Source organism: Trypanosoma cruzi, genomic scaffold (assembly GCF_000209065.1).
Source record: "Trypanosoma cruzi strain CL Brener 1047053516661 genomic scaffold, whole genome shotgun sequence".
Classification (NCBI taxonomy): Eukaryota; Euglenozoa; class Kinetoplastea; order Trypanosomatida; family Trypanosomatidae; genus Trypanosoma; species Trypanosoma cruzi.
The window spans coordinates 93,187-105,743 of NW_001849508.1; the positions used below are offsets into that span (position 1 = coordinate 93,187).

At 49.1% G+C, this 12,557-nt stretch overlaps 4 protein-coding genes and 2 non-coding genes across 6 annotated transcripts, besides 15 other annotated features; all 6 read right to left on the reverse strand.

Moving 5' to 3' along the window:
* Window positions 1–86: a sequence feature (A-rich).
* Window positions 1–11,046: a sequence feature (heterozygous, non-Esmeraldo-like haplotype).
* Window positions 216–284: a sequence feature (A-rich).
* Window positions 506–546: a microsatellite.
* Window positions 628–651: a microsatellite.
* Window positions 739–766: a sequence feature (AT_rich).
* Window positions 768–805: a microsatellite.
* On the reverse strand, window positions 1,226–3,139 carry Tc00.1047053510187.10 (hypothetical protein, conserved; the record flags this gene model as incomplete). Its single annotated transcript, XM_816373.1, has 1 exon — window positions 1,226–3,139. One exon carries the CDS (start codon window positions 3,137–3,139, stop codon window positions 1,226–1,228), a length of 1,914 nt encoding a protein of 637 aa, XP_821466.1.
* Window positions 3,442–3,470: a microsatellite.
* Window positions 3,598–3,634: a microsatellite.
* Window positions 5,111–5,131: a microsatellite.
* Window positions 5,242–5,309: a sequence feature (A-rich).
* Window positions 5,819–5,846: a microsatellite.
* Window positions 5,995–6,102: a sequence feature (A-rich).
* Window positions 6,224–6,268: a microsatellite.
* Window positions 6,360–7,613, reverse strand: Tc00.1047053510187.20 (tyrosine aminotransferase, putative; the record flags this gene model as incomplete). The annotated part of the gene is made up of 1 exon (XM_816374.1): window positions 6,360–7,613. The coding sequence occupies one exon, from the start codon at window positions 7,611–7,613 to the stop codon at window positions 6,360–6,362; it is 1,254 nt and encodes a 417-aa protein (XP_821467.1).
* On the reverse strand, window positions 8,128–9,378 carry Tc00.1047053510187.30 (tyrosine aminotransferase; the record flags this gene model as incomplete). Its single annotated transcript, XM_816375.1, has 1 exon — window positions 8,128–9,378. One exon carries the CDS (start codon window positions 9,376–9,378, stop codon window positions 8,128–8,130), a length of 1,251 nt encoding a protein of 416 aa, XP_821468.1.
* On the reverse strand, window positions 9,693–9,759 carry Tc00.1047053510187.33. Its single transcript, XR_008255660.1, has one exon. It is a non-coding gene; the product is annotated as an H/ACA snoRNA, TC10C1H1 (small nucleolar RNA).
* On the reverse strand, window positions 9,797–9,886 carry Tc00.1047053510187.36. The gene has a single exon (XR_008255661.1). It is a non-coding gene; the product is annotated as a C/D small nucleolar RNA (snoRNA), TB10C1C1 (small nucleolar RNA).
* On the reverse strand, window positions 11,047–12,297 carry Tc00.1047053510187.40 (tyrosine aminotransferase; the record flags this gene model as incomplete). Its single annotated transcript, XM_816376.1, has 1 exon — window positions 11,047–12,297. One exon carries the CDS (start codon window positions 12,295–12,297, stop codon window positions 11,047–11,049), a length of 1,251 nt encoding a protein of 416 aa, XP_821469.1.
* Window positions 11,047–12,557: part of a sequence feature (areas not merged during assembly with more than two copies in the genome that could not be assigned to a particular haplotype) that runs on past the window's edge.

A 12,557-nucleotide genomic window follows, 5' to 3' on the forward strand; every position in this document is an offset into this window, starting at 1 on the left:
AAAAAAAAAAAAAAAAAAAACCGGAACAAAAAAAAAAAAAAACAACAACAACAGACAGACAGACAGAGAAAAAGAAAAAGAAAAAACCAATGGAAAGAACAGTACAAAAATAATGCAAGGGAGGGGACACCCGCTGCGGATAAAATGTAGTCGTTGCACGTATTGCCGTAGTTGTGTGGGTGGGAGGACCCCGGAAGGTAAACAAACAAAATTTGAAAAAAGAAACAAAAAAACAAAAACAAACAAACAAACAAAAGAAGGAAAGGAAAAAAAAAAAAAAAGAAGTACAAAATGGACGCATAAAACAACAACAATAAAAATAACAGAAACAAGAAGATGTGGTGGATGCCAAGGCGGCAGGGCCGAGAGTGCTCACGCCACCAAACAAATCAAGATACAGGGAAAAGTACATATTCGCCTCACATGTATGCATTAGTATCATCGAAGATTATTTGTGTTATTGACACTCACATCTTCTCTACAAATGCCTTTTGAATAAATTATGAAAAAAGAAAAGGAAAAACAAAAAACAAAACAAAAAAAAAACGAGACGCGAGTAGACACAAAGAGTATACCCCGTTGCTGTGACATGACAGGAGTAAATAAAAAGCAAAACAAAAGGCAACCAAAAAAAAAAAAAAAAAAAAAAAAGGGGGAGAGGTAGAGATAAAGATATACAGATATGTATGTATAAATATACACTCGCTCTTTCTCGCTTTCCGAACTGCAAAGTTGGCCAAAAAATACAATAAAAATATTAATAAAAGTACATAAATACATGCATATATATATGTATATATGTATACAGACATACCCCCACATCAACCCCCCCCCCCCCATCCTTCCCCCCAAAAGAGGAAGATAAGATCAATACAGACACACATCAAATCTTATTGTCAGTGCCTTACCATTATATATATATATACGTTACAAAGGATCCATTCCTTTCCCAATTCTGCCGACCACATTATCTATTCCGTATATAGTGGTGGAAATGGATGGGGGAAAGGTGGGGGACTTGTCAGTGAAGTAAAGGACACCCTGTATTAGTATTCGTAGTATGATTGTTATCATTATTGCTGTTTATTATTCGTTGGGTTGCTCTATCATTAACACGGTACCCAACCAGTTTCTATGGTTCACCTCTAATATTTCATCCTTTACTTCTTTGTGATTGGGGACGGACAGAAACCCTGTTGTCCACCATCACCTTATTGCTCCTGTTTTACTCTACCTTACCATCCTCCTCTTCTTCTTCTTCTTCCCATTCCTTCTCAAAGAACGCATCCACGGCGGCCGCGGCGACATCAACACCCTCCATAGGCAGTTCGTAGCAACGAGTCACGTACAGGAGAGGTAGGCCACGTGCCACCGCACACCACTCAACAACGATATCCACCTCAGATCCCTTTTTGGCATCCGTGGCGCCCTGCTCCCCGTTCCTTTCAGATCGGCGCCTTCGCATAACTCTCTTGTCGACAAGTACCGCTTCCACAACAGAGGGGTTCTGATCAAACATTGGTGGGACGACTGCAACGGTTTGCCCAACACGCAACTTTTCTGATGGAATAAGGTGCAAGTGGAGTCGCTCCGCCTCATGAACTGTAAGATACCTCCACCTTTCGAGGGCGTAGCCCTTCCACTCTGGTGGTTGTCGCTTGATTCCACAATTTACCCTCTTCCTCCTCGCTTCTTCTTCTTTCCCATTTAAACTGGTGTTTCTCTTCAGCGTCATTTTCTGCTTCTGCTTCTCTTTTCTCTGCTTATTCGCCCCTCGCGCCGCCTCCGACGACCGAGTCCTCTTGTCCTTCAAATTTCTTGTGCTCATTCCAATTGTTGTTGTATTCTCACAGCCGTTTTTCGCCATCGACTCAGTTTCATCAATGCCATTGGACAAAGGCTTATGTGCCTTCTTCTGCATCGGCGTGCGGCACCGCAAAGTGGCACTGGGGTCAGGGTTCCTTTTTGGGTGAAGGAGATCCCACCGGACACGTATGTCTTCTCGCTGCAATGCCCCCTTTCCCTTGATGCATTCCTGTGCCACGGCCGGCCAAGTCTCGAGAAACAACTTGTTCTGCAATCTGATATCTTCCTTCTGGGTCTTGTAGTAGTCCGTCATACCCCCCGCCATCTCGGCCATTCCAGGCACCTCAAAGGAAAGATTACGGAACCGCGCAGTCATCATCCCGTGATTTATAAGTTGCAGCGTGTAGTCATAGTCCTCTCGGATACGGAACCGGTACTTGCAGTCGGGTGGCAATAGGTCGTAACGAAACAGTGAGGCAATGTTGTTGTAGCTGTTCAAAGCAACGTCGCTATCACCATAAGTGTAGGCAAAACGGGGGTATTCTAGCGAAAAGATAGCGATGCCATTCATGTCGCAGATGTTACCATGTAACTCTTGAATGCGACTGTAGACCTCAGTGAAGAGTTCGCGGGGAGTGATGACATGGTTCTTTTCATCCCACGCCATATAGAACCGTTGAATGTCGTCGTCCATTACCCAAAACCACTGTGCTGCCCGCGGCGCGGAGGAAGAAGAGGGTAAAGATGTCGCCAAAGCTCTCGGAACAAGTTCAGTCAAAATGTAATTCCGCACATAAGAGACGCCCTGATCGGAAAGCGGCAATGCATGAATTTTAACAAGGTGCCGAACATCGGATGCATCTCGTCGTCGTGACAAGGGTGGTGGGGGTGGAGGCGTACAGGGCCGTGTGGAGAGCAGCTCCTGCGACAAGAGGGTTGAATTGCGTTGCAACCCATGACGCGGAAACAGGAACCGCAACTCATCACCGTCTGTACCATCCTCCGTACCGCCCTGGCCATTGTTGTGCACATCACCCCACCACTTATTAACCAACCGATCCACCAGCCGTTCGTACAACGTGAGCTCCTCTGGCTGCACGACAAGCGTGAAGGGCACCTTGTCTTGTATCAGGAGCGATATTGTCCCGCGCTCACTGTGGTATCGCGCCTTCGATGGAATAAATACGGGGCAGAAGTACGCCTCATTATGCCCGTTCAACTTCTCAATGCCTCCCACACCACCGTCGTTACGACCATCGGCAACGAGGCGAACAGGACTTCCCGAAAAACTCTCTTCCAGTAGCGCAAGGGTCCGCATTCGTACATTCCACATCGTGCTCCTCTAGCCAATGTGTGGGCAAGAAAACACACTCACCCACAAATAATCAAAGACAGAAGAAACGCGGTCAATACACGTTAATTACCCTCGCTTCCATACAACGCCCCCTCCCGTTCCCTCTGCTGCGCCTTTTTTTTTTTTTTCTTCTTGGGTGGGTGGGGTACTCTCAGTTCTGTGGCCGCGCCGAAAGGTTAAACAGCAGAAAGAAGATGGGAACAGGCGCATTCAATGACAACCCACACGAAGAGAGAAATGGACAAGAAACCAACACCCAAAAAAAGGAAGTCCCCAACAACAGAGAGAGAGAGAGAAAGAGGAAGAGAGAAATTTACATACATACACACACAACAACCGCATTTTTGTTTTGTGCTGAAAAAATATACATCCAACTTGCACGTATACATTCCCCCCCCCTCCTTCTTTTTCTTCAGAGTGGAGAAACGGACACGGCCAAAAAAAAAAAAAAAAAAAAAAAAACAGAACAAAAAACACAAATAAAGTTATTATTATAATTATTATCATTGAGACAAATGCCTCGGCAGGTGAGAACATCGACCATTTTACTTCATTTCCTTTTCGTCTTACATTGAGAGACCAAAAGGCAACACGCACAATAATAATAATAATAATACTAAAAGAGGAAGAAAGCCCAACAACCGACCAAGGCTAACAAAAACAACAAAGCAAAGTATAAGTAAAATAAAATCAGTTTTTTTTTTTTTTTTTGTGTGTGTGTATGTTTTAAAGGGGATGAAAAGGAGCAGAACGCCTCCCCTTCTTAATGCCAGGCCTGTTTCAAACAGATTGAAACAACTTTTCCTTGTATCTTCTTTTATTTTATTCCAGTATACACTCGGCATACCGCGGCGCCTGCGAAGAGAGGTCCTCTTCATTCACTCGCTGCTCCCCTGCGAGGGAGAAGGCAAGTTTTGATCCCCACACAGAGAAATTCCGACACACGGTCCACAGTCGATCCCACACACGACCGTACGAATCCTCCACGACCGCGTCCTTTTCGTCGTCTTGCACAGTCATTGTTGCCATCGTTTTCATTTCTTTCCCCTCCTCCTTTGCCCTGGTCGTTTGGATGCTCCGCAACATATTACTCAGAAGCACATGGTCTTCCGCCCACATCACGCCCACGCAATATATATATATATATGCCGCCGGGGAACAACAGAAGCTCGACAATGAACGGACGACAGGGAAACACAAAACAACAACAAAAAGTAAGACAATGTCTCAACTGGGAATCAGACACAAGCGCCCAAATATGGCCGGCTCGTCACGGTTCCTTTTTCTCCAGCAGGGAGCTCCACGCCTCCGTCACACCCTCCCCTTTTGTTATCTGGACGAGCGGGAAGGGGCCTAAGCTATTAAAAAAGAAGAGGAGGAGTAAAGGAAGCCCCACAGCCTGAGATGCACCCAGAAAATCCACGCATGCGCATTCACATCCTGAAGCACGGGCACAGAAATAAAGAGAGACAGCAAGAGCTTGTTTGTGTCAGCGTGATAGACGCCTTTCCCTCCCTTCCCCCCACCCACACACACACAAAAGATCACAAGTGACAATTTTTCTTTAGACAAAAGAGAAGCAACTGTTCGCGGAAGTCAATTTTTCAAACTTCAGTCGAAGTATACTCCCCGCGTCCCACATAACGGGAACAAACCGCACCGTGACACATCTCCGCCTGCTCAATTTGCTGCCAAGACGCCGCTCCAGAAGTACATCGTGAAAGCGTAGGGGCACAACAAACTCTCCGTCTACAGTCGCCGTGATGTCCTTTTCTGCGTGCGGTCTGCATGGCAGTTCCCACTCATGCTGCACCATACACTTCGGCACGAGAGGTGCCATCTGCAGCGGCGTCGGTTCGAGACAAATCTTAACGGGTGTCTTGCCTGCTCTCAATCCAACTGTGTTTCGCCCATCCGTTTTGGGCGCAGCGTGCGGCATCCCTCCGTCCCTTTTTTTTTTTTTTTTTTTTTAGGGAGGGGGGACAATTAAAACAACAACAAAAAGAAGCGGAGTGAGTGGAGAATGGCGGGCACACATGACACATGAAAGTTGCGGGATGATACAATCAACGTTCATGCGGAAATAAAAAAATATAAAAAAGGAGGGATAAACAAACAAACAGAAGCAAAAAAAACAACAACAAAAAAACATTCTTATAAATTTATAAATAACGACGGCAGAAAAATTTCACATCAACGCACCTGTTTTTTTTTCTTTTTTTTCCTGAAAAGCAGAGAGCAATTTTCATCCGGCATTGCGTAATCCTCCTCCAGTCCAAAGTCCACCGAGGCCGGGAGGGAAACCACCGCCTCCGTTTCGCGGATTCCCCGCCCAGCATCCTTCTGCTTGAGCCTCACAATAAAGCGTCGGCTCCTCTCATATGCATCATGCGCCGTCGTGTCAGTGAAGTTTGGTGCACAGGCCTGCGTCACAACGGCAACATAATCCCGGCCTTCTTCTTGCAGTCCTCGACCGATCCCCGGCGGTTCGGTAAACACCCAACGCTTATTGAGTGAGGAATAAGAGCGCCGGGTCATTTAAACGGCGCACCGCCCCCGGAACCATAAGAATAGTTTTGGCTTCCCCACTGCTGGTGCTCTTAGAGATACCTGCAGAGCCCTAGAGCCACTTTGCCCTAAAAGCCCGCCCTTGCCCCCACAAACAAACAAACAAACAAATAAACAACAACACAATTAGACATAATGGCAACGACACTTAAAACCCCTTCCATCAGTCAACGAGATTCTCCTCCGTGAGGCACCCCGTCTCCCCGCATGGAATAACATCATTCACCTGCTTCAATGCACCGCATTTGTAATGTGCACACAATATCAACCAAAAAGAAAACAACAACAAAAAACAAAAAACAAACAACAAACAATAACCAAAAAGACAAACAGACGCGCACGCAATTACAACACCAATAATAGAACGAAAACAACATTTAATTCTTTTTTTCTTTTTTGTTATAAAAATAAAATGAGCGGGCGAGAAAGGGAGTACATGTATTTGCGAGCTCTTCATCCACAGGCAACACCCATTCCCCATTACCGTTATGGTAAAAAGAAAAAAATAAAAATAAATAACTAAAAAATAAAAACAAAAGTTTTTTGGAAAGGATTACCCTAACATCTGCTAACTTTAACTGCTTTCATAGTCCTCTCTATACCACAGCATCGCAACCAATTCATTTTCTCACTAGGCGCGCCGATGCCTCTCACAAAAGGATTGAATGCGCTGGACAGCTTCGTGTAACATTGGCAAGGATCGAGAAATAGTTATCCGCAAAGCTCCTGGCATATTAAAAGGCTCGCCCGGGAATACGTGAACATTTTCCTCCTCCGCAAGCCTCCTGGAAAACTCCACGTCCGACCGTACGCTGCAGTCCAATTCCTCAAAGGCGAGAACGACAGACATAAACATCGAACCACGTGGCCGCACCAACTTCAGCCCGGGACAGTCCTTGAGGCCGTTGTAAAGCACCATCGCCCCCGCCTCCATGCGATTCGCACAGTCCTCAAAAAAACTCTGTGGCGTCTCCTCAAGGGCACTCACGACAGCATGTTGCAAGAGCGAGTTGGGCATCAGAGTACGGGTGGCCAGTTTTCGCACCCCTTTCAGTAGTTTTGCGCCGTAACCATCCCGATCCACCACAACCACCCAGCCAAAGCGATACCCTGGCACGTTGAACCGTTTGGAGAGACCACTCACAACAAAAAGAGGCACCGGCGTGTCAAAGTCCGCCACGGAGGTGAACTTCTCGCCTGAAAACACCAGGCCCGCGTAGATTTCATCCGCGATCAACGGGAGGTGAAGTTCCTCGCAAACACGAATGAGGTCCGCAATGTGTTGTCGTGAAAAGTTACTGCCGCACGGGTTCGACGGATTGTTCATCAGAATCGCCTTCGTCCTGCCGTCAACGAGGCTCCGCAGGTGGTCAAAGTCAATCTCCCAGTTCTTCTCATGATTGCAGTGATAAAACCTCGTTTGAATGTTATAGTAAGAACAAATGGTATCGTAGTGTGCAAAAAAGGGTGCCGGAAGCAAAATATTATCACCATCGTCGCACAAGGCACCAAAACACATCGACAACGCATCTGAGGAACCCGACGCCACAATGACATGGTCAGCAGCGACTTCTCCCTTCATAGACGGGGCGAAATTCGTCTTCCAGTACTTTCCAATGGACTTACACGTCTCATTAAGCCCAAAACATGGGCAATATCCATTGCAGATATTGGATTTCGCGCACTTAACAAAATTCGACGTCAGAATTGGCGGCGGAAGAAAATTACCATCAAGCGCGGGATCTCCAACCGCAAGCGAAATTAAACCCTTTCCAGATGAACCAGCAGCTGAGGCGCTGAGCAACTCAGACACAAAAGACTTCAGTTTGTTTTGACAACGTTCAGCACGTTTTGAACACCTCAAATCGCCAAATGAATAAGCCATTACAACAATTCCTTGAGAGACAGACTGTGGGTCCACAAACAAAAAAAAAAGCGAAGGGAAAGGAGGAAAGAAAGGACGGGAATGCCGCACACGCGGGCGCACGGACGGGCAGCGATCCGGAACCAAAAGAGGCGGCATGTCAAGCAGGAAAATGGTAAGAGGACAAAAATGGGCCTCTCACATCATAAGAAATAAAATAAAACCCAAAAAAAAAAAAAAAAAGATGTTAAACTAAAAGAGATTCGACGTTTTTTTTTTTTCTTTTCTTACCATGATTGCTCAACGAACCAGTAAAGCCCATTCCCCACACAAAAACAAAACAAAACAAAAAAAGAACACAAAAGCCGCAGTGTTAAACAGTACTCCCGTCCACACATACGCATACCCCCGCCCTACCGCAGATAAAATTAACCAGGTAAATGATTTCATTAAATAAATGGATGATGGAAAACACTAATTACGCCTTGGATGCGTCGTGTTGCCTGACGCCGGTCGCGGAATGAACCCTCTGCGGCTAAACGGCCGCGTGACGCTGGCAGAACGCCTTGATGCGCTCAACAGCCTCACGGTATACCTCAACGGGCCGCGTCGTCGTTAACCGCGTGAAGCCTGGTGCATGGAAGATGGTTCCAGGCAGCACCTGCACGTTTTCCTCCTCGAGCAGCTTCTCGAAGAACTCCACGTCGGTCTTGATGTCTCTGTACTTCTCCAAATCAATCCTCGACATCAAGTACATTGCTCCCCGCGGCATCGTCGGAGCCAGGCCGATACACTCACCAATGTGATTGTACAGGTACATGGCGCTTTCCTCGATTTTGGCAACGATCTGATCAAGGTGCTCCTGCGGAGTGTTGAGGAGGGCCTCGCCAAGGGCTGCCTGGACAACCGTGCATGGCCCACAGACCAACATCCCCACGCGCTTCAGACCATCCAGGAAGCTGGGGCCGTTGCCGTGTGGATCCACGTAGAGCAGCCATCCCAGCCGCCACCCGGGAACAACGAGGTTCTTCGCAGTGCCACCCAAAATCACGCGCGGCACCGTGGTCTCAAAGTCAGCCACAGACGTGAAGGTCGCGTTTGGATCCTTGCCCTTGAAGACCATGCCAGCGTAGATCTCGTCCGAAAAGAGGGGCAGACGCAGTTCCTCGGCAAGCCGCACAATGTCCTCGACGTGTTTGCGGCTGAAGTTGCTGCCGCACGGGTTGGACGGGTTCGTTACAATGAGCAGCTTCGTCTTATCGTCCTTGAGCCTCCGGATCTCGTCAAGGTCGGCCTCCCAGTCGTTCTCCGGCCGACAATTGTAAAAGTGCATGCCGATGCCGTACGCCTTGCACACCGTCTCGTAGTGGGGGAAGCCCGGCTGGGGCACCAGGGCGTAGTCACCCGCGTCACAGATCGCCGTGATGGCCATCAGAATGCCATGCGACCCGCCAGAGCAGAGCACCACGTTATCCTTCACGATCGTGCTCTTCAGTTCTTCCTTGTGGACAAACGAGTTGCGCCACCATGTCGCGACAGCTTCGCGGGCTTCTGGGGAGCCCACCGTCGGGAAGTAGCCGTTGCACTCCTGTGAGTCGATCGCCTCCTTCAGCTTCTTGATTTGGGCTGCCGACGTGAGAAGGTTCTTGTCCAGCGTCGGGTCACCGACGGAGAGCTTAATAATCGGCTTCGGAGACGGCGACGGTTTCGCGTTGTCCGAAACGGTGCGAATGGGGTTGAACACGAGACCCGCATGGTTCGACATGGAAACGTCCCACGAGCTCATTTTGCGTTTTATCGATGTTTTTATTGTTTTATTTACTTTCCACAGTTACGGGTTGCACTGATGCTTCTCTAAACCTAACCTTTGCACAACACCCAAATGCCACGGAGGAATACCGCACGGAAGCAGGGGAAGTCGGTGCAAACAAAAAAAGCGTAACAACACATCAACAAACAGATATCGCAATGTGAAACAAAAAGGCACAGAAACGTCAAGTACGGAGCGGAACAGGCACTAGTTGTGTGTGTGTGTGTGTCGGTGTGTGCACAGCGGCGGCAGACATCCTCGCTGTCCTCTTCTCTCCCACCTCACTTCTCTCTCCCCCGGTGTAGACAAGCGGCTCGCGGTGACGCACTGAGGGTCCGCTCGCTATTAAAGGGGATGGCGGGCACGGTCTCGTGGAGGCGGTTGGGCTGGGCGGCATCAGCGTCACTATCTAACGATTTCTCCGTTGGCTCTTCAGTGACACACTCAGATTTCCCGAGTTACATACATAAGAAGCTCCTCATCACGTGCTGCCGCAGTGCGAGATCATTAGCGGGGAGTGCGTGGGTGATCGCACACGCAGCTGACCCCTGGCGGTGCGGAAAGACCGCCCATTCCACTTGCGCACAACACCCGCTCAACCACAATCACATAACTCAGTTTACGGCCACAGATGAGCAACAAAGGACACACCAAAGAGACCCAAGCCAAATAAAATAACAAAAATAGAGGCCTCTAACAGCTTCAAGCGCACACGCAGTACACGTCCATTGCCCTCTTCATCCACCCCGTTGTGGCAGGTCAGCAACCAAAGTATGATCCTTGTTTTTGAACCTTCGTTTTGCATTTAAATGACTCTCATTGCTCGCATATACATTTTTTTCCCTTCTTATTTGCATTCATTTCCTGGCACTCCCGCCAAACCCGTTGTTATTTCCTTTCGGAATTTTCCCTCCGGCCGCCTCAGCGCGGTGCCAGGGTCAATTGCTCCGTATTGTCGGGGGAAGCCAGGAGCCAGCAATGTTTCCCTCACGGGGTCGTCGTTGTTGGCGCGGGGCTGACGGCATCAAAACCAGCGCCCGGACCAGCTGTGTCTTGCTGGGGCACGGCACAGCACCATGAGGTCTGGGGGCACGCCTTACAGGGCACGTGCTGCCAAATCAATAAGCCATTACAACAATTCCTTGAGAGACAGACTGTGGGTCCACAAACAAAAAAAAAAGCGAAGGGAAAGGAGGAAAGAAAGGACGGGAATGCCGCACACGCGGGCGCACGGACGGGCAGCGATCCGGAACCAAAAGAGGCGGCATGTCAAGCAGGAAAATGGTAAGAGGACAAAAATGGGCCTCTCACATCATAAGAAATAAAATAAAACCCAAAAAAAAAAAAAAAAAGATGTTAAACTAAAAGAGATTCGACGTTTTTTTTTTTTCTTTTCTTACCATGATTGCTCAACGGACCAGTAAAGCCCATTCCCCACACAAAAACAAAACAAAACAAAAAAAGAACACAAAAGCCGCAGTGTTAAACAGTACTCCCGTCCACACATACGCATACCCCCGCCCTACCGCAGATAAAATTAACCAGGTAAATGATTTCATTAAATAAATGGATGATGGAAAACACTAATTACGCCTTGGATGCGTCGTGTTGCCTGACGCCGGTCGCGGAATGAACCCTCTGCGGCTAAACGGCCGCGTGACGCTGGCAGAACGCCTTGATGCGCTCAACAGCCTCACGGTATACCTCAACGGGCCGCGTCGTCGTTAACCGCGTGAAGCCTGGTGCATGGAAGATGGTTCCAGGCAGCACCTGCACGTTTTCCTCCTCGAGCAGCTTCTCGAAGAACTCCACGTCGGTCTTGATGTCTCTGTACTTCTCCAAATCAATCCTCGACATCAAGTACATTGCTCCCCGCGGCATCGTCGGAGCCAGGCCGATACACTCACCAATGTGATTGTACAGGTACATGGCGCTTTCCTCGATTTTGGCAACGATCTGATCAAGGTGCTCCTGCGGAGTGTTGAGGAGGGCCTCGCCAAGGGCTGCCTGGACAACCGTGCATGGCCCACAGACCAACATCCCCACGCGCTTCAGACCATCCAGGAAGCTGGGGCCGTTGCCGTGTGGATCCACGTAGAGCAGCCATCCCAGCCGCCACCCGGGAACAACGAGGTTCTTCGCAGTGCCACCCAAAATCACGCGCGGCACCGTGGTCTCAAAGTCAGCCACAGACGTGAAGGTCGCGTTTGGATCCTTGCCCTTGAAGACCATGCCAGCGTAGATCTCGTCCGAAAAGAGGGGCAGACGCAGTTCCTCGGCAAGCCGCACAATGTCCTCGACGTGTTTGCGGCTGAAGTTGCTGCCGCACGGGTTGGACGGGTTCGTTACAATGAGCAGCTTCGTCTTATCGTCCTTGAGCCTCCGGATCTCGTCAAGGTCGGCCTCCCAGTCGTTCTCCGGCCGACAATTGTAAAAGTGCATGCCGATGCCGTACGCCTTGCACACCGTCTCGTAGTGGGGGAAGCCCGGCTGGGGCACCAGGGCGTAGTCACCCGCGTCACAGATCGCCGTGATGGCCATCAGAATGCCATGCGACCCGCCAGAGCAGAGCACCACGTTATCCTTCACGATCGTGCTCTTCAGTTCTTCCTTGTGGACAAACGAGTTGCGCCACCATGTCGCGACAGCTTCGCGGGCTTCTGGGGAGCCCACCGTCGGGAAGTAGCCGTTGCACTCCTGTGAGTCGATCGCCTCCTTCAGCTTCTTGATTTGGGCTGCCGACGTGAGAAGGTTCTTGTCCAGCGTCGGGTCACCGACGGAGAGCTTAATAATCGGCTTCGGAGACGGCGACGGTTTCGCGTTGTCCGAAACGGTGCGAATGGGGTTGAACACGAGACCCGCATGGTTCGACATGGAAACATCCCACGAGCTCATTTTGCGTTTTATCGATGTTTTTATTGTTTTATTTACTTTCCACAGTTACGGGTTGCACTGATGCTTCTCTAAACCTAACCTTTGCACAACACCCAAATGCCACGGAGGAATACCGCACGGAAGCAGGGGAAGTCGGTGCAAACAAAAAAAGCGTAACAACACATCAACAAACAGATATCGCAATGTGAAACAAAAAGGCACAGAAACGTCAAGTACGGAGCGGAACAGGCACTAGTTGTGTGTGTGTGTGTGTCGGTGTG